This window comes from Myotis lucifugus, unplaced genomic scaffold, assembly GCF_000147115.1.
Source record: "Myotis lucifugus unplaced genomic scaffold, Myoluc2.0 scaffold_35, whole genome shotgun sequence".
Classification (NCBI taxonomy): Eukaryota; Metazoa; Chordata; class Mammalia; order Chiroptera; family Vespertilionidae; genus Myotis; species Myotis lucifugus.
This window is the reverse complement of record NW_005871083.1, coordinates 7,011,687-7,033,367: the sequence shown is the minus strand read 5'-3', so window position 1 is coordinate 7,033,367 and position 21,681 is coordinate 7,011,687. Positions and strand designations below refer to the sequence as shown.

The following is a 21,681-nucleotide window of genomic DNA, read 5'->3' as shown; positions in this document are numbered from 1 at the left end:
TAGATAAGAGCTATATTAGGCGGAAGCAAAACTGATAATTTTGGATGAGCCTTTGTAATGGGATGGATTTTAGGTTTGACCTTGAGGGTTTTGAACGGCATATTCACATTAAAATTCAGCTGACCATTTATTGTCTGAACCCAAGAGATGCCCATGAAATTTCCTAGTTAGTGACATTATGGACACAGCTGTTGACATGTGCTGCAGTGCCTAAATTTTGCTGGGGATGAGGGTGGGGATAGAAAAGCTGAACTGTGTGCGAAAACAAGATAATCCTGCAAACTCACATATCTGAGGGAACACCATTCTTTTCTGAGCAGAGCGGGGCCCGGCCACAATTGGGAGCTCTGTGAGCATAAATATTTTCCCTACAATCTTCAGAGTTCCCTCCTGCAAATATCTTCTATTAGTGGAAGCCCAGTAGATGTTTGTTAAATGCATGTGTGAGTGAGTGAATCGGTAAAGGTATAAATAAATGAATGGAAGAAGGGACCTTCTTCCTAATAGAGTACTGCCTAATAGAGTACAAATGGCAGATTCTCCCAGGTCTGGAACCTTCTACTGCTATAGGAAGATCCTCTCCTTTTAGTCCTCTTCCTTTAAGACTATGTTTTAGATTGAACCCGGAGATTGGACAAATGGAAGTTTGCAAATTAAATTAACATGATTTTTATAGCTTCACTAAAGAGAGAGGTGGAGAGGGAAGACAGCCAATCCCTCCGAGACCAGAAGCCCCAGGAAGACAGAGAACATGGTTTTGTTCACCACTCTATCTCCAGCACCTTGGACAGGGCATGGCACATAACTCAAGCTCCACAAATACGAAGTGTTGACTGACTGACTTATGGGGTGATTGTTATGTGGCTGGCAATGGGCCGAGCATTTCATTGGTCACCTCATTTCATTTTTTAGCACAAAGAAACATGCCAGCTCCACTTTACAAAGGAGAAAGCTAAGGCACGGGAAAGCTGAGGGAAGCAGCTAGATACAATGTAGACTGTCTGACCGTGATGTTCATGCTCATTCTCTAGCCCAGGCTGGTTCTCTGTATCAGCCAACAGCCAGATTCTGGCTGCCTCCAGTTTTATGAAATTGTATAGCTGGACTTAGGAGGATAAATGAATTTCCGGGGCTTCTGCTTTATTTATTGCTATTCCCAAGAGCTCTAGATCTTCCTGATTCTGGGAATAAACAGTGTGACACAGGAAGGGAAAGGGATCGACAGTTTGGTCCCTGACGGGTTACAGTATTGTCCTTTGTGTCCTCGCCATTTAGAATCTCTGCGGAAGGAGTGGACATTGTTTTGGATTGCCTCTGTGGGGAAAACACCGGAAAAGGTCTCAGCCTTCTCAAACCCCTGGGGACCTACATTCTATATGGTGAGTGCTGAACAGTAGCGGGGGACATGCTCACCGAACATTGCTCAGGTGCCTACAGACAAAGGCTCTAAAAAATGAAATGTGTTGCTATGTTAGGGCAATGAGGTTGGGGTGTTTGCTTTTTTGATGTGTCCCAAAATATTGCTATTGGCATTAGTTATTTTCAATAATAAAAGTGACATATGTACCTACTGCCCTGTTACTCCCAGGAATACTTCTTATTCCAAAGGAGATCAAGCCAAGCCAAACCAATGTAGTCATTGAGATGGGACCCACAGAAAGTGGCACAGGTGGGAAACCAAGGAAGGACCCACAGTAGGATGGAGAGGGGTGGCTGCTATATTGGGGTTTTAAAGGCAGTTCTTCCAGTTCTTCAGTATTAGAGGTGAAATTACAAACAAACAAACAAACAAACAAAACCCAACAGGCTCTCCTTCCTCTAAACTACCCTTGTATGTCCCAATCAAGACAGAAGCCCTGGGTAGACGGGGAACGGACCTGCTTCTGCATCTCGCATTTGGGAGGATTTATGAAAGACAATAGGGAGCAGGTTTTCTCTAGCAGAGTGAGGCCCCCAGAGCCCCTTCTCTCTTCTTCTCTTCTTTCAAAGCAATTTAAACATTAGTCTCCACAAAGTCAGAAAAGCATATCTGAAGCCAGAAGTTACATTCCAAAGCCAAATGATATTGGGTTATCCAACATTTGACATTTTTGGTGCATCTGTAGCCTTTATGTACAACAGAAAATTAAACCTCAGTTCTGTATAACAAAAAAAAATACAGTTTCCTTGCTATTAGCTGAGACACTTATAAAAGAGGTATAAATATGCAAGCATCTCTTTGTTGTCATCCAGTCATTATGAAAAAGAGGGAATAAGCTTCCCATTGCTGGTGTGTTTTTGTATTTTCAACAGTGGCCACATATTTAAAAGCCCTTAGAGGTGGACACGAAATTTTTAAATTATTACTATTGATAAGAGAAGCACTGAGCATCAATGCACAATGTAGGGATATTGGGTACGACTCACATGGTGTGACTAACATGTGAGTCAAATGCAGATGGACAGTTTTTGCATTTTTCACTTATTTACCAATTCTATTTTTGCCCCAGTTTCATATATTTCATGGAATACAACCCAATTACATTGTAGTGTCTAATTCATTACATTGACTACTTGATTACTAAGTAGTTGAAGCCTAGTACAATGATGCCTGGTGGTAATCACCACATAAAATTAGAAGCAGTGATTAGCTGTCAACCAGTTTAACCAGGCCAAATAGTTAAGCTTAAAATATATATTGATTTTTCATTAATAACAGTTCACTGAAAAGAATTTACTCTCAGTTCTATGGGGACAAGAGAGAAAACTCCTTGAAAAGGACCCCATATGGTATCTGAAGGTCTAAGAGCTCTCTCATTTACCCCCTCTGGGAACCCACAGCAGTCTTTTCTCTGTAAGAGCATCTTAGGGAATCTTTCCCAACTTCACCCCCCGTCTTCCCTCTAATAGTGCTTATTCCAATTAGCAAAGCTCAGTTTCACATACCATTTATCTCAAGTGGTTTTTTACCTTTCTGCCCAGACCTCTCTGGAGCTAAGGCATCGGCCACACTATTTCCGTGGCTGCTGAGCCCGTTCCTCTCTCATCTGCTCCTTTGTGGGACAGTTTATCCATCCACCTAAATTCTAGCTCAGCCAGTCTCTTCCTACCCCTATGTGCCCCGCCCAAGGCAAAGCTCCAAGCCCCTCACTTGCTGAGGAGCCAACTTCAAGCCACTAAGGAGTCCATTTCTCAGTCTCAAAGAATGGAAAGCAACCAGACATTTCAGCAACTCGTCATTTTGTTAGAATGTTGGCACATGCCCAACTTTCCACAGTAATGACATGGTCACCTTGAGAGATGTTACTTCCTCTTTGATCCAGTGTAACTTGGTTCAAATCAAGGCACCTTGTCACCGCCTACCCCCTCCATTAGCCCCATTTCCCCAGGCGGACTCAAGCTCCTGACAGTTCTGGGCTGAACAACTGCCCTAACAAGGCATGTTGATTTTTATTAGCGGTCACTTGATTTGGGAATCTTCCATTTTCAGGTTCATCCAACATGGTGACTGGAGAGACCAAGAGCTTCTTTAGCTTTGCAAAATCAGTAAGTACCCACACACGGTAATGTACTACGGTGGGCAGTGGTTTGCATGTCGTGAGCTCTCGCATCTAAGGACATTGACCTCATAACCTAAACCTTATTTTGTCCTTCACCTGCATTATTCATCTTTAGTGCAGCCTGCATTCCCGCCTTGCTCACTGCACACTCACGGTGACTTGGGCTGCTTTTGTCTAAACAAGTCAGCAGGGAGTGGGGGCATGTATGTGAAACTCCAGAAAGCTTTATTTTGATTTCAATAGGGATTGCTTATGTGTTGATATTTTTAATCGTTGGTTGAAAAAAAAACCAATAGTGCATTTTATTTCCTTCATGGAAAGCAAATAAACTTTCTGACCAGCTTTCTGTGGGTACTTGAGATTTCTCTGAATCCTAATTTTACGCATTGGAGATATAAAGGGGATCCTTTTGAGCAAGCTCCTGGGTTGAGTTTTAGACCTAGGCAAGTTTATGAACCATTGACTTAGATAAGCATGCTCTGAATACACTGGTTACTTTGTCTGCAGTGGAAAAGCCATATTCCTGGGCATTCACCCCATCGTGTTCCTACTCAGACCTACATTCCCGCCTAGAACTACACTTGGGTGACTTTTCCCCTGACAACAGGGGATTGCTGCTTCTCAAAAGACCTTGCTTTTGTCTTCTCTCCTCCCAGTTTCCGTGACGTTTCCCTTATTTTGTTTCCCTTACTTTGCAAGCATCTTCTGAGCACCTGCTATTTGCAGCTCTGAGCCAGGCACTGGGTGTAACATCAAGTGAGATAGGGGCATCTGAGGCCCTTGTGACTCTTACATTCTCATGAGAAAAACAACTGAAATAAGTAAAACATACAAATAACATGATTGCAAATGGTCATAAAAGCTCCGAAGAAATGAAAGGAGATGCTGAAATAGAAAACGGCAGGGTGGGCTAGAGGCATTTTGAATAGATGGTCAGATAAAGCTGTGGCAAGGGGTTTAGATTCATTCTAAGTGTGGCTACAGAGTATTCATATGCCATTTAACTGGCAACACTGGCTGCTGGAGGCTTCATCCCCAACATACCCTGATTCTGGAATGATTACTACTTCCTGCCCCATGAAATTAGAATTAAAGGGTCTCTGCATTTGAACTTTAAAGTTCAGCTACAGAATAAACTGGGAGCAGGAAGAGTCTAATGAAGGATGCTGTCTGGAGCATGTCCCCTGGAGACAGGCTTTGTGTCACTCACAGCTGCTTTGTTGCTATGGCAGTAATTACCGTGATGTTGACAGCCTGCTGAGGGTAACCAAATCGGTCCCAAATTACATACAATTGTAATAAGTGTTTTCCATTTCTTCCCCAAATGCACAATCACAACACACAGTTTTAATGAAATAATTGCAGAGTACCCAGGTTCAATGAAGGCACACACAAAAACACAGCCAAGATGCAGGTTGAGATTTTCCTGCCCAAACCAAGGGCGGCGGTTATCAGAACACTACTAGCTGGAGGTCAAGAAAGAAGGCTTCCCTTTCAGAGGCCTGGCACAATGTCAATTGGTCATTTAGAAGCAAATTGAAAATAGGGTATGCCAAGGAGTGGAATGATACCTTTGTTCTGGAAGATTCTAGAAGGGATTTTTTTTCTATACATTCAAGAGAGGCTTAGGAATGAAAGCATGTTTGTAATCACACCGGAATTTTTCACTCAGCTATCTTAATTACGTTCTACCTTAACACTCCCACAGAGCTTGTGCACACTTTGTCAAGCATGCCATTTGCTTTCAGACCATAATGATTATGCTAATAATAGGTGAAGCTAGCATTTACAGAGCAGTCTGACTCCAAATTCAGAATTCCTGTTCACTAAATCAGAACCATTCCTTCCAACATTCGGTGATAATAAAGCTAGTTCATATTTATAGAGCCCCTAGTGTGTGTCAGACACTAAGCACTTTGTATGCATTAACACATTTACTCCTCAAGATGACCCCATGAGGAACCACAAGGAAACTGCACACAGAGAGGTTAAGTGACTTGCTTAAGGTTGCACAGCTAGTAAGTGGAGGAACTAGGATTTGAAACCAGGCATTCGGCTCTAGAACTCAACCACAACTGTACAGCAATTGTAGAATCAGCAAGGATTCATTTCACAAATATTTATTACGGCATTGCAGATGTAGTGCAAATCAAGTCATTGATGGTGTCTTTTGCTTTTTTTTTCGATAAGTAACCCATGGTCAAATACATGGTTCTCCTGGAGCTGGCCCTCAGGCCCTCGGGAATGTACTTTGGTAAAGAATTTTATGCACGAACCTTATCCCTATATAAGCCTGTCTTTCTCCCACTTATTTTCCTAACAATATGATTTTCTCACTTTTAAAAAAAATCGACCTTTTACTTTTTTGAGCCTCTTCAATCCTGGAAAGAGGCAGAATGTAAACAAACAGAGCGATAACACTGATATTATAAATGCTCATAAGTGCCCGGCACATTCCTCTTTGTCTTCAATATTAAACTGAGAGTAACCATCTCATTTCTCAGAACCCTCAAGAAACTGGAAGTTAAATTTCTAAATTCAAACCGGCACCAAAGGAAACACAATTAAATCAGAACAAAGCAGTTGGATAACCATTTCTATAGTTTGTTAATGGATAGCTTGCTTATTTTCATGTCTGATTGGGAGATAGGCAGCCATATTTGCCAGTTATGTGTATTCCCACAGAGGACTTTAATCCAGGGTTTCTCATCTTTAGTGCTTTTGACACTTTGGGGTGAACAATTCCTTGTTGCAAGGTGCTATCCTGTGCACTATAGGATGTTTAGCAACATCACTGGCACCTATACACTGGAGGCCAGTAGATCCAGTCATTACAATAAAAATGTCCCTAAACATTACCAATGTTCCCTCAGGGGCAAAACTGCCCACAGTTGAGAGCCACTGTCTTAGCCCCAACACTGTTTTATACCTCAGTCTACTGTTCCTTCTTCCTGTATGACACTTTCTTTCTCTTCCTTCTCTGATGCATTTCCAGTCACCCCTCCAGCCTTATCGTTACTCCCCCAGGAAAGCTGCACCTGCAGTCAATGTCATCACCCCTACCGTGTCCCCAGCACACTTTGTAAACCTCTATGCCACCTCACTCCCTTCCTCCACCCCTCCCTTCAACAACCCCTTACCACCATCACCATTCACAAAGCCAAGTGCTTTACACTGAATTCTCCCAGGGAACATCAGAGGCAATACCCTGCCACCGTATGTAGCTGAGAAAAATGAAGCATGGAGAATAACAGCGAGCAAGCTGTATAGCCAGGATTCAACTCCAGAGCTAGTAATCCTCACCATATTCTTTCACATTCCAACTACATGTGGCCTAGTGGCTCATTTTAAAGGGCTCTCTCCCACCTTGATCCTGAGCTCTTCTCATAAGCACCACTGTCTGTAGTTCTCCACGCACTCACCAAATAGATGCTTTAAAAAAACACACCAACCTCATATGTGGAATCTAATGAACAAAATAAACTCATGAACAAAATAGATCCAGAGACACAGGAGCATGGAGCAGACGGACGAATCTCGGGGGAAGATGGGGTGGGTGGTGAGATATTAACCAAAGAACTTGTATGCATATATGCATAACCATGGACACAGACAAGAGTGTGGTGAAGACCTGGGGCGGGGGTGTGTGTGGAAGGGAGTCAATGAGAAAAAAGGGGGACATCTGTAACACTTACAACAATAAAGATTAAGAAAACACACACATACCAACCAGATCTACCTCTCAGCCAGCTAGAACCGGGCCCACGGCAGCCCTGTTTTGCTGAGAACGAGTCCTTGTAACCTGGCACCTTCTCTCTTTCCAGTGGTGGCAGGTGGAGAAAGTGAACCCCATCAAGCTATATGAAGAGAACAAAGTCATCGCAGGGTTTTCCCTTTTAAATCTGCTCTTCAAACAGGGCCGCGCAGGCCTCATTCGAGGAGTGGTGGACAAACTCCTAGGGCTCTACACCCAGAAGAAGATCAAGCCCACTGTGGACTCCCTGTGGGCCCTGGAGGAGGTAAGAATGGTGTTTCCCCCCAGCAAATAGTCTCTTTTAGTCCAGACAGGTTTGGGCAGCCAAATACATTTTTTTTTCACTAAATAATTTTTCTCTAGGTTTGTTTGTTTTAAATGATGGTCCTAAAGTCATTGTCCCATAATACGGTGCTTTGAATATAAAAAATATTTTAAATTCTCTAGTGGTTGTTTTTTTTTAATTTAATTTGTTAGGTTGACATTGGTTAATAAAATTATACAGGTTTCATGTGTACAATTCTATAACATATCATCTTTGTGTTGAATTGTGTTTTCACCACCCCAACTCAAGTCTCCTTCCATCACCATTTATCTCTTCTTTATGCTCTCCCACCTCCACGCCCCCCCCTTTCCCTCTGGTAATCATCATACTGTTGTCTGTGTCTATGAGGTTGTTGTTTTTCTTTTTGCTTAATCTCTTCACCTTTTTCACCCAGCCCCCAACCTCAACCCCCTCTGACAGCTGTCAATCTGTTCTCTATATTATGAGTCTGTTTCTATTTTGTTTGCTAGTTTATTTTGTTCATTAGATTCCACATATAAGTGAAATCATATGGTATTTGTCTTTCTCTAACTGGCTTATTTCACTTAGCATAATACTCTCCAGGTCCATTCATGCTGTCACAAAAGGTAAGACTGTCTTCCTTTTTACGGCTGAGTAGTATTCCATTGTGTAAATGTACCGCACCTTTTTATCCACTCATCAACGAATGGGCCCAGGGACGATGTCTAAATTTTGGCTATTGTAAATAACACTGCAATGGACATAGGGGTCATATATTCTTTTGAATTAGTGTTTTGGGTTTAGTTGGATATATTCCCGGAAGTGGAATCTCTAAGTCATAAGGCAGTTCCATTTTTCTGCCCAGATCTCAGCAGAACAGAGCCACCAAGACTCGATAGGGTGGGGCTGCCAAAATCTGGAGAGTGGAGAGAATGGATCTCCTATGAGAGAGAGGTGCCAGTCAGGTTCACAGGAATGTGGTGGGAATGCCCCCCCCACACACACACCGCAAAGCCATATAATGCAATCACTGACACCTTCTGAGTGCCCTCACCCCTACACCCCTGCCCACGCAGCTGACTCCTCAGCAGGGTACAAGCTCCAAAGGCTGGGACAACAGGAAGTCCAGAGGGTGGGGCTTTTGCTTTTCTACAGGCTGATGCCCTAGGGAGGGGAGTGCTCCTCTCAAGAAAGATGGCATCTGTGGTGTGGGAGAGGGACTCAGCACAGGGATCTTGGTGGCTGTCCCTTCAGCTCTCTCCCCAGAGCCACAAACTCTAGTCTCTTCTTACACTACTCTAGTCTGCTCTGCCCTCCCTCCACTGGAGCCCAGGATGAGTGGCTGCAAATGAGATTTTTGTGCACTGGCCCTTTAAGAGGGCACCTGTGTCTGTAGTAGACTCTCTCTCTTTCTCTTGGGTGGACAGAATCCCTGGTTTTCTTTTTCTTTTCTTTTTAAAAAGACTTTCACATATTTTTATTGCTTTCAGAGAGGAAGGGAGAGGGAAAGAGATGGAAACATCAATGATGAGAATCACTGATTGGCTGCCTCCTGCATGCCCCCCGTAGGGATCGAGCCTGCAATCCGGCATGTGCCCTTGACCATAGGCTGACACCCTATCCACTGAGCCAAACCAGCTAGGGACCCTTGCTGGTTTTCAGCCCCAGATATTATGTGTGCACCTCTTCCTGGCCCTGGTGCTCTGGGCTGGGGAGCTTCACTTGGAGTTTAGACCCCACACTTCTTAGGGGGAACCCTCCGCAGCTGAGATGTCCCTCCGGAATCTTGGCTGCTGCTGGTAGGATTGGGGGCCAGCCCTTTTTGCGTCTCTGCCCTTCCTACTAGTCTTGTTGTGGCTTCTGTAAATCCTTGGTTATGAGACTTCTCTTCAGCTAGTCTTCAGTTGGTTACTCAGGTTGCTTGCTCTATCTATATTTTAGTTGTAATTTGAGTGTAACATCCACCTACAACACTGCCATCCTCAATCCTCTCTTCCCTCTAGTGTAGTGGTTCTCAACCTTTTGGCCCTTTAAATACATTTCCTCATGTTGTGACCCAACCATAAAATTATTTTCGTTGCTACTTCATAACTGTAATGTTGCTACTGTTATGAATCGTCATGTAAATATCTGATATGCAGTATGGTCTTAGGCGACCCCTGTGAAAGGGTCGTTCAACCGCCAAAGGGGTTGCGACCCACAGGTTGAGAACCGCTGCCCTAGTGGTTCTTAAACCACATGCCTTACCATAGCATTTGTACCATAAACCTTTCCAGGTAAGCCACCAAGTTTTAATTTATGTATATGATTCATCTTGTGTACAAGAGAGCATATATTTTGTTGCAGCATCATTTACATTGTCACCTTGTGGGTATATAAAAGATCAAGGTCATGGCTCAGAATTGAAATGATTTGTGTGCTAAGCCTGATGCTTGGGGCCCTTGTGAGACGTTGTTAGCTGTCACAATGGGCATTGTCATTATTGATGAATTGTTGAATCTACTGTTGGACTGTTTTCATTAATTGATCTACCCAAAGTTCCAGTATTTTAAAACCATTCCTTGATCATGAAAAAATTAAGAACCCCTAACGTTATCTTTACGGATACTGAAGTGTGACTGGTTGTTTGGGTTCAGGTGAGATGAGCTGGGAGGAGGTAAGGTCTAGAAAGTCCTTCAGGACAAGGAAAGTTTGAGATATTTGGGAAGCCAGTCACAGCAGTTACCTGTGGGGGTAAAATGGAAAGATGTGGCCTAGGTTTCCAGAGGCATTTTACTAAGAAATTTTCTTACGTCAGGATTTCATAACCTTGGCTTCAGAGAGCCATGAAGCCGCAGAGGAATGTTTTAAACTATATGGGAATGTGTGTTTTTTGTTTGTTTTTCTATTTTGCACAGGGGAGTAACTTGTAGTACAAACAACTTTTTGTACTTTTGGGAGTCATGGTCACTTTTCAAAAGCTCACAAACACAAAATTCTGTGGTACAGAGAGTCGGTATCCTCTTGGTAAGAAGGCTGGTGCTATTTGCCTAATGGAAGAGGTTGGCCAAATCCTATGGCTTCCCTAAACACAGAATCACTCTGAAACCCTTTGTGAGGGTCATTGTATAATCAAATAGGACTGATCCTGGATCCATGCACCACAATACCTCTCTAATCCTGCAGTATTGTGAATAGTCTTTAAAAACCCAACCACCAAAACCCTTGTTCCTTATGATAAAAGACATAAATGCTTGTTTTAGAAAACTCCTAAATTAACCAAAAGCATGAGGAGAAAATGAACTAACTGCAAGTCCACGTTCCAGAAATGGATAACATTGTTAGCATTTAGGTTTGCTTCCTTCCTGTCTTTTTTCTATTACAGATGCTCACTGTGATTCAATTTATTGCTAAATCAAATCAGATAATTGTTCATTCCTTCTGCTGTGTAATTTCCAAGATTGTTAGCCTATCATTGTGCTTTTCTTGAGAAGAGATTTATTTTAATCCATATGGTATTCACTATGATATCTCAGTGCTATAGAGTACAGCTGGATGAAACCATTACCAGATTCTCAGTGGTCAGGAATGAGAGAAAACTGGAAATAGTCAAGACCAGAGATAAGAGATTAACTTGACCATGGGGCAAAAAATGGGGCTTAAACTTAGATCCAGTGCCAAAAAGAGATCCAACAAAACTGGTAGCATTTAAGCAGAGGTTGAAATCTAAGATCCTGTTGGCCCAATGGTTCCTTGTTCTGATACTTGACATCAATCCTGGTCACAATGGTAACTGAATTATCAAATATGTATTGAATAACTACTATGTGCCCTATATTTGTCTGTCTATCTATCTATCTATCTATCTATCTATCTATCTATCTATCTATGTCATGTATGTATATCTGTGCTTTATACATGAAAAGAATAAGATTTTTTTCATTCTCCAAAAACCAATTTTTACCCCTTTGGGGATGGGATCACTCCCACTGAGAATGTATGCTGTAGAATGACTTTAGAGAAGAAAGGTTAGATGTCATAGGTTATGAAAGAGGCAAAACAAAACAAACAGAAGAGCATGCAAGGCAGAGAGACCCTCAAGAGCAAATGGATGAAGAAAGAAAGATCATGATGGATTCCAGAAAACAGTTTCCTGTACTGATGTGACCAAGGGAGGGAATGGCTCAAGGAGAGCCTGGATGAACAGGTCATCAGGGGCCACATAGAAATCTAGATCTTACTCTAAGCCCCATGGGAGGCCACTAAAATGTCAGGGTTAGGAGGTCCTACACCATGATCCCAAGGGAAGAAGTAAAAATTATTAGGCTCCAACTGCAGAAGTCTGATGATATTCAAAGGAGATCTCAATTCAGCTCAGAAATGGGGGCACCAGACTAAGCTCAGCTCTCATTAGACAGGGTCTGACTAGGAACAGCTGGGCACAGACAAGGCAGCTAGGGGAATGTGCAGCTCCATGCATGCTGGAGCTAATCAGGATTGGCTCAAGAGCTGGATGGACCAAGGACTCAGAGCAAAGCTTCTCAGGACCCACACCAAATAGAGATGGGAAATCTGAGGCTGATAGCTGACTGAATAATGGATCATATACAACTCCAGGACTTTATTGCAAGTGCTTCCAAATTCATGCACTTCCTTTCATCTCTACTGATGGCACCCATGTAGCCTAAGCTGGACTCATCTTGTAAGGAACTCCTGATCAGTCCCACACTTCCATCTTGCCCCTGTATAGGGCATTCTGTACCCAGTGGCCTGAGTGAACTTATCACTACCTAACCTAGATCATGTTTGTCCTGCTTAAAACCCACCATGGCTTCCCATGGCACCTGGAATCCAGGCCTGCCCAGTCTAAACTCCTGACCTCTCATCAACCTCACACTGTTCACCTCGCCTCCTACATCCAATCTTCAGTGGCTTTTATGTCCCTGGTGCTTGAACCCACTCAAGCTTTTCCTGTCTTGCACTGTTGAACCTGTTGCTTCCTCTCTTGTGAACATTCCTCCTCCAGATTTTCAGAGCTTCCTTCCAAACATTGTTTCAGCTTCAGTGAGATCTACCTAGTGAGGCTTTCCCAAACCCCCTTCCCGAAAGGAGCATCCCGCACAGCCACCCCTGCCTGGGTCATCCTCTTTCCCTTTACCTTGTATGATAGCTTCCACTGTATTCATCACTTGTTGAAATGATCCTGTTCATTTATTTGTCAACTTGTTTAGACTCTTGTCTCCCTTCCACTAGAATATAAACCCTAGATGAGGAAAGACCCTGACTAGGATGTTCAAGACCCCAGTGCCTGGAATGGAGTAGAGAATAGTAAACTTGTATTACATGAGCAAATTAATGAATCCACCAACACACAAAAATATGGCTATTTGGAGATTTTCCATGTTTAACAATAAACATTTTTGAATGGATGAATGAATGTACAAGCTATCTATATCCTAAAAGGCCTGTGGTCATGACGCTGCGTCACGACCACAACCCATCACCAGGAGGTGCATGGAGTGTGCGAGTGGGTGGGGCTGCGTGTGTAGAGAGGTGAGCATGGGTGGGTGGGGACTTGACTCTGGGTCCGTGGCACGGTGGGACCTCCCGCTTCCCTCCCGCAGGCAGCAGCTCCCACCTCCCTCCCATGGAAGCAGGTGTGGCTCCCGCCGGCTCCCACAGAAGTAGTGCGGTTCCCACCAGCTCCTGTGGCCACTAGTCTATATAATAAAAGCCTAAGCGACCATTACGGCAGAATGACCAGAACGACTGGTCGCTATGATGCACACTGACCACCAGGGGGTAGACGCTTAACACAGAAGCTGCCCTCTGGTGGTCAGTGGGTTCCCACAGGAGGAGCACTGCTCAGCCAGAAGTGGTGGTGGGAGCTTCTCCCGCCTCTGCGGCAGTGCTAAGGAGCAGCAAGCCGAGCAGTAAGGAGCAGTGAGCAGGCAGGCAGTAAGGAGCGAGGGGTCCCGGACTGCAGGAGGGCGCAGGCCAGGCTGAGGGACATCTCCCAGTGCACAAATTTCATGCACCAGGCCTCTAGTACTAAAATAAGATATTACTGTAAGACAACTTGGGCACAGTTGACATTTTGACTGAATAATCCTTTGGCGGTGGCAGAGGGTTGGGTGGGGTGGGGAACTGCCCGGTGCATTGTAGCATGTTTAGCAGCATCTCTGGCCCTCTACCCACTAGATGCCAGTATCTGTGACAATCAAAAATATCTCCAGACATTGTCAAATTGCTCCTAGTTGAGAACCACTGTCTTTTAAAAAGCCATGTTGGTTAAGACAGTCATCAGGAAAACAAAGGAAGTGTAAGAGCCCATAGCAAGCTAGTCATCCATAGAGGGGAGACAGACGGCTGCTACCTGTTTGCCAACAAAAACATCCACAGGCACTCATCACAACACCCACCAACTTTCTGAGGGCTCTTTTCTTGGTATTCACAGACATCTGTTGAGAGCTCCAGTTGGGCCGAACTCAGCTATTTATCAAGCCCACGCAGCTCTTCTGGGCTTGAAGAGAGCAGAGCATGCTTATTACTTGGGAACCTCAGAAGGAGGACTGTAATCATTCCCCCCCTTTTGATAAATGATTTCACAAAATTGCTTTTCAGGCTGGCTCTATAATTTCATCTATGGAATATAAATCCCATAGGGATTCAAAGAAAATTTTCTTGGGCTCTCTGAGCTCCCAGACTAGATTTAATAATATCACAGATGATTTGGGTTTCTTTTTAGCCATCTGTCTCTGACATTACTTTAAATTTAATACACAAAGCAGAGTGGATACAGTGCATCTCACGTTTGCCTCCAAATATTACATGTGCCGCTGTACATTAAGTTGGAAAAAAGTTAATCTCTCCAAAGAGTTCAGAGGTGGGAAAGGTATGAAACCACAATTGTAAACCAAGAAGCAGTGATAGCCACTAAGTACCTACTATGTGCTAGGAGGATGTCAAGTCTATTTTAGGATGTCAGGTCTACAGAAGGGATAGACCATGTGTCCCCTAACCTTTGCGTTTATGATTCCATTTTTGAGACAATTACAAAACAAAGAATAAGTTAGGGTTTGATCCTGGGGTGTTGGGTTCAAGTACAAGTGGATTCAGAAATGAGAGAGAATGCTGTTAAGGAAGAATGAATGTTCAGAGATGGTTTTAAGAATGAGATGGGGCCTGTTTTAGATTGGAAGGATTTAAATTCTCTGGATGATGTTGAGGTTAAAAAACAAGGTGTTACAAGCAGGAGGGACATGAATCACAGAAGTAGGAGTGAGTATGGGGTAGGTGGGGTTGAGAGGTCTACGCTAAGCAAAGCAGAGGTTGCTGACTCAGGAGGAGAGGAAATAAGATTGGTTGGGTCAACAGAGTCAAATCTTGGCCTTCGCTGCCAGGCAGGGGAGTTCAAGTCAACATTCTGAGTGAGGAGCTTGCTGTTACAGCGTGGCCTAAGCAACACATACCATGTGATCTTCTCAACTCCTGAAGCCCACCTGGTCCCAAGTATAACACTAGAAAGATACATACCTGGGCTATAGAGCTGTGGACCCTGATTAAAAATGTATTTTCCCATCTGCCATGTAATAGTACACAGAGGGCTCTGTAATGAGCTGAAGTATGTCCTCCCCAAATTCATATGTTGAAGCCCTAACCCCCTGTATGTCAGAATATGATTGTATTTGCAGATAGGGCCTTTAAAAAGGTTAATTAAGTTAAAATGAGGCCTTTGGGTAGGCTGACTGGTTTACTTATAAGAAGAGGAGATTAGGACACCTAGAGGCACCAGGGATGAACACGCAGCGAAAAAATGGCCATCTGCAAGCCCAGGAGAGAGACCCCAGAATGAAACCAATACAGCTGGCCCCTTGATCTGGGACTTCTAGCCACTAGAACTGTGAGGAAAATGCATTTCTATAGTTTAAGCCAGCCAGTCTGTGTTATTTTTTATGGCGGCCCTAGAAAACTGATAGAGGGTTGCACAGAGATCTTGGCAGTTTTAAAATCTTCGATGAAAAACATTACCTATAGCATTTTACAACATCCTATCTAATAAAAGAGTAATATGCAAATTAACCATCACTCTGCAACAAAGATGGCGGCGCCCATAGCGGCCGGGAGGGGACACTTGCCATGGCGCCCCGGTAATGTGAGCCCAGCATCTGCTCCTCGGCCACGCGGAGAGAGGGGAGGGGCCTCTGGCCAGAGGCCAGGGCAAGGGACGCTGGTGTTGTTGCAGGCCGGGCTGAGGGACACACCCCCATCCTCTGCACAAATTTCTTGCACTGGGCCTCTGGTTACTTACATAAAGGTCTATGACTATGCTCTCTACAATGGTACCATCAGCCACCACAAGTTGCTATTTACATTTAAATTAAGTCAAATTAAAAATTTAGTTCCTTAGTTGTACCAGCCACTTCTCAAGTGGTGAGAAGACATATGTGGCTAGTGGCTACCCAACTGGACTGTGCAGAGATGGAAGAACGTACGTACCTATCACTGCAGATATTCCACTGGAGCTGGTTTATAAGATGATGTCATCCTTCTGTTTGAAGGTTGGAAAAAATGTGCCTTGCCAGCAATCTGGCATAATCATGTAAATTATGTTAATTATGCCCATGCCTGTATATCTCTCTTTGCCTTGGCTGCAGTGGAGTTCATTGCCCAAATGCAGTCCATTATTTAAGTGTCCCTAATTCCTCATTATGTGTCCACTGCATTTTTGCCTTCATGTTAATAATTGCGGTTTAATTATGTGTGTCTTTCATTCTATGCCATCACAAAACTCATATAGAGATAAGTCTGTCTAAAAGAATGAATGAAAGGAAAAATAATGTGAGGCTGAGCTTGAAAGGGACCCTTATCTGTCTCAGCACAAGAGGGTTACTTGATCAAAGGAAGATTAATGTTGAACTAGCAAGAGGGAGGGTGCAGTGATCTAAGAGACAGAGCTGAGTGGGTTTGTGATCATCGGTTTTAAAAAAAGCTACAAGCTTCAACTCTAACACCAGGCTGGGAAGTGAAGAGAAGATGAAGCCAAGCATCTGAAACAGAGGTCCAAACCCAAACTACGAGGCAAAGACTCAAGGAGAAACTGTGGAAAGTTCCACTTAATGATGGCAGGAGGCAACTGGCTGGCATAGACTTTCTTTCAAGATTTGGAGGATCCTTCTGAGACACGTTTGGGGGAGGGGAGAATATTTCTAAAGAATCCCCAAAAAGCAGGCAATGTGTGCTGTATCACATGCATGTTGATTTGGAGAATAAACTGGGGCCAGCTAGTCTGGACAGGAGCCCACTGCAGATTTTAGACATGACTGTAGGTAAGCCCCTGACTGAAGTGGGGGCAGTAGAATGGGAGAGAACAAGCAAATCTGAGTCATTGGAAATAAAGGGCAAAGGAGAAGAAAGAGACAGAGATGACCAATGGTCTTGCAACCTGAGAGAGTGGGAATGGGGTGTCAGCAATACCATTTCAGTTAATAGTGCTAGGAGCTGCCATGAAGAGGTTGACGAGCTGAGATGGGAGTTTAAGGTTATGGTAGAACATGCAGGCAATCCAGAGCCACAGTCTCACTGAGGTGAGAGAAGAGGGCGGGATAATTACTACCACTACTGGCATTTCCAGAGGGTGTACTCTGAGCCAGTCATTGCTCTATGTGTTTTGCATGTATTAACTCATTTATATACTCCAACAACCCTAAGACCCAGCTACTATTATCCCCATCTCACAGGTCACAAAAATGAGGCTTTGGGGAAATTGTACTTGCCCAGAGTCCCTGCTTATAATGTCATTTAATGGAAATTTGAACCCCAGGGAAATCTAATGCATAGAAGTTGTTGAAAAAAATAACAATGAATAAACTCATTGAACAAAACAATAAGCAAACTAATTATATTAGCAAACACTTAGTATAGCATGTGCCAAGTACTTTTCCAGGCAGTTTCCCTTAATTAACTCATTTTCTCCCCACGATAATCCCACGTGGTGGGTACTGCTGTGATATATATATAAGGAAATAGACTTATAGTAAGGTGAAGTAAGTTGCTACAGGTCACCCAGCTGGTACATGGCAAAGCTGGCATTCAGACCAAGACAGACTGGCTCTTGAGTGCATGCCATGGGCATTAACTTCTTTACTGCAGAAGGAAGAGCATTAAGGCCAGAACCCTAGCATCCCCCACACTTCACACAACAGGCAAAAGATGAGGCATTCACAAACAGGTCAGTGGTGAGGGGACCTCTGTGACTATATGACAGGTCTTAGTGTTGGCTGCTGCTGACAGGTCAGGAAGCACATAGAAGAACAGCCTTTGGATTTGGCCTGAGGGTAATTGGTGACCTTTCAGAAGGTGCTTTCAGTAGAATGTTGAGGGCAAAAGTCTGAATGCAGAGGGTCAGGTAGGGAATGCAGGTGTAGGGTAGGCTGACAGCCAGCATAAGTCTCTCTTTCAGCCCTGAGCACAACAAAGGCCTGGAAGCTAGCCAGAGGAGCAGTGTTCAGAGAAGGGCTGTTTGGAAAGTAGATTAGTGGTTGCCTAGGGATGGGAGGGTGGGGGTTGGGGAGAAATTGGAAGGGACTTCTAATGGGTAGACTGTTCTTTATGGAGGCATAAAAATGTTCTAAAATTAGTGATGGTGATTGTTGCATAACTCTGTGAATATAGTAAAAATTATTGCACTGCATACTTTGAATGAGTGAATTGCATGGTATGCAATTATATCTCAATAAAGCTGTTGTATACAGAAAGAAAAAGAGAGAGGAAGAAAGAGAGGGATGCTGTTTATTGTTGGGATAACAGGACTCAGGAGATGGGGAGAAGGTACAACTTGCAAAGTCCAGGTGGCTGGCCTCAGTCCTCACTAATATTTAAGCTACATGGCCTTGTAAACCATTTACTCAGCCTGGTCCATTCTCCCAGTTTTCAGATGAGGAAACGGAGGGTCCAGAAGTGATGGCTATGTTTGCTTTATGTCCCTCATTTCTTCTTTCCTTTGCTGCATATACCCTTTTTCTCAAGTGGAATACTAGATTTTTCAGTCCAACATAATCACCCCCCACCCCAGCCCATGCACACAGTCCCAATTTCCACACACACTCTCCCTGCATGCCCAAGTCAGTATCTTTTCTGCAGGTCAAACATATTAGCACCATCGTGCCCCCAAACCCTGTGGCACATCTGCCCTCACCCCTGCTCTGATCTATTCAGCGTATCAGATAAATTGAGGCACAGCTCTGGTACCATTTCTCCATCTATAGGAGGTTGAATGGTGGCCCTCCGGATGCCCATATCCTAATCCTTGAAATCTTTGAACATGTCACCTTACATGAAAAAAGAATCTTGCAAATGTGATTGACTTAGGCCTATAAAATGATATTACTGTGGATTATTTGGGTGAGCTGGATGTAATACCAGAGTCCTTATAAGGGGGAGATAGGAGAGTCAGAGTTATGGCGGTGATGTGACAGAGGACGCAGAGGGAAGAGAGGTGATGTGATGCAGGGCCACCAGCCAAGGGATGCAGGAAAGGGCAAGGAAACAGATCCTCCCCTGGAGCCTGGGAAGGAACCAGCCCCGCCCACACCTTGGTTTTAAACCCAAGACCCATGTCAAGCGTCCGATCTGCAGAACTGTGAGAGAATACATTTGTGTTGTGTTAAGCTACTAAGTTTGTGATGGTTTGTGGTAGCAGCAATTGAACAGATATTGGCAGAGGCTGGACTTTGAAGACATACAGGCAAGTGAGAAGGCCTGGGTCTGAGCTCAAGGAGCAGCCAGGGTGGCAGAATTGAACAGCTAGACAATGACACAAGAAGGAAGTGTAGCCTGAAGGGTGAGAGTTGGAGGGGCTGTGACGTAGGCCTGCGTCACTACCTGGGCAAAAGCCTGGAATCGAGAGAGAGAGGTAGAGGAGAAAAAAGGTGCATCTGGCTGAACACAGGGAGAGCAGGCCTTGATCGGGGAGGAGAGGAAACAGTAAGGTTAAAGTCACCACCAATTGCTCAGCTATACTAGTACCCATCACTCCAGCCCCCTTGGAACATTGTGGTTCTTCAGAAACCTGAGCTGCTATTGCCTCCTCACCTTTATTCATGCTATTATCTCCATCCATTCTGCCTTCCTCATCCTTGTCCTCCTGAAAAATCCCTGCTCTCCTTTCAGAAGTCAGAGATTGTGTTGGCTCCTCTGCAGAAACACCCCCAACATCCTCCCATCTTGCCATGACCCCAACCCCAGGTTACAAACTCTGGTTTGGGGTCCCATGGACTTGCCTCTCTCATTGACATGTTCATGGACAGTTACCTGTGAAAATGGAAAAGCAATGGTACCTTCCATCCGTTCCTAAATGGAGGAATTAAATGTCCTACAGGAATTAGATGTACAAAAGTTGCTTGGCCTCATGCTGGACAGCTATTATTCTTTCAGTGCACTGCAAATGCATCCCCGCCCCCTCCACTCACTCCAGAATTGAGGTATTTGGGGTCAGGACCTCAGGCAAGACAGCCAGTGGGAGAATAGACATGCGTCATGCAAAAGATTTCTGGGGCCTCAGGGCACCAGTCTGGTGCAGCATCTGCCATCCAGGCCCTAACCAGATAACCTCATCTCCACCAGAAACCACAGTGAGCTGCAGGATTAGGTTTATTCACAGCTCAGCACTCCTTATTAGCAGTCTGGAGGGTCAGCTCTGAACACATTTCTGTTATGAAGAAAATGATCGCTCTTGCCTTCCCTCCTGTCATTTGGTTGAAAATATTTCACAAAATTGGATTTCCTTGTGAGCCAGAGACAGTGGATGTGGGCTGCTCTTGGGTGTGTTTTTAAAAGACCCAGGTGAGATTCTGCTGCTTCCAAAGGCTGGAAATGCCTGTTCACTTCTGTTGGCCTTCCAAGTCAGCGTCGGAATCACTCCGTGTGTCTTAATTGCAAGGTGGCAGCAGTAAAACCGGTTTCCAATATTTTCCAAAGTATCTGTGCTGTGTTCATCACAGATTCTGATCTTTTCTCTGGACCTTAGATAGGAGGAATAGCTGTGCTGCTGACCAAGGTCACTTGAACATTAGAACATACATTTAAATCAGAGGATGCACAAGTACAAGGCATACCCACCTTCCTCCCTCAGCCTCACTTTCCTCCACTGGAAATGGTGCCGCTCGCGTCCCGTTACTGCAAAGGACCTCATGGTTATTGTGCAATCGAGTCCACATGCGTTGAACTCTTATAAGCCGTAAGCCACTCTGCCAGCAGGACGCATATTGAAGCAGCAGCTCCAATCGGCGTGATAAGCATTTGAGCAGGAGACCCACACGTTGGGTTCTTAACCCTCCTGCTTCTTGGCTGTGTGGCCACTAGCACTTCATTCCTCTGCACCTCCTTTCCCTCACCTAGGAAGCGGGAACAAAGCACCCCATTTATCAGAGAAGTTGTGCATGAGTTTCCTGGGGCTGCCCTAATAATGTTCCTCAAATTGAATGGTTTTAAACAACAGAAATTTATTTTCTCACAGTCTGGAGGCCAGAGGTGCGAAATCAAAGTGTTGGCAGGGTTGGTTCCCATGAGGGCTGTGGGAGAAGGATCTGTTCCATGCCTCTGACCCAGCTTCTGGGGGGTTGCTGGCCATTTGGTGTTCTTTGGCTTTAGAAGCATCACCCGACCTCTGTCTGCATGAGTTTGTCTCCAAATTACCTCTTGTTATAAGGGCACAGTCATATGCCATTAGGGGCCTTTCTAATCTAGTGTCCCTCATCTTAACTAACTACATCTGCAAGGATCCTATTTCCAAGTAAGGTCACATCCTAAGGCTCCGGTGGTTAGGTCTTTCAACCTGTGAATTTGCTGGAGAGAGGGGATGGGGAGAACACAATTCATTCCCTAACAAATGGTGAGCCAGATAAGATCAAATTGGAAAAATATTTTGTAAGAGCTGAGAGACAAAATTCAGCATAAGGATGAAAGGGACAGGGACAGGCTCTAGATAGTCCTCCTTCCTCCACTTCAGTGGTTCTCAGCCTTCTGGCGCTGTCAATCTGCTTCCTCATGTTGTGACCCAACCATAAAATATTTCGTTGCTACTTCATAACTGTAATTTTGCTACTGTTATGAATCATAATGTA

At 44.2% G+C, this 21,681-nt stretch overlaps 1 protein-coding gene across 1 annotated transcript in view; it reads left to right on the top strand.

Moving 5' to 3' along the window:
* VAT1L (vesicle amine transport 1 like) overlaps positions 1-21,681 on the top strand; it is a 140,894-nt gene that overhangs the window by 69,411 nt on the left and 49,802 nt on the right. Inside the window, exons 5-7 of the mRNA XM_006087056.3 lie at positions 1,276-1,379; positions 3,470-3,525; positions 7,364-7,558. Coding sequence (XP_006087118.1) covers positions 1,276-1,379; positions 3,470-3,525; positions 7,364-7,558 — 355 coding nt within the window. The remainder of the gene's footprint in view (positions 1-1,275; positions 1,380-3,469; positions 3,526-7,363; positions 7,559-21,681) is intronic.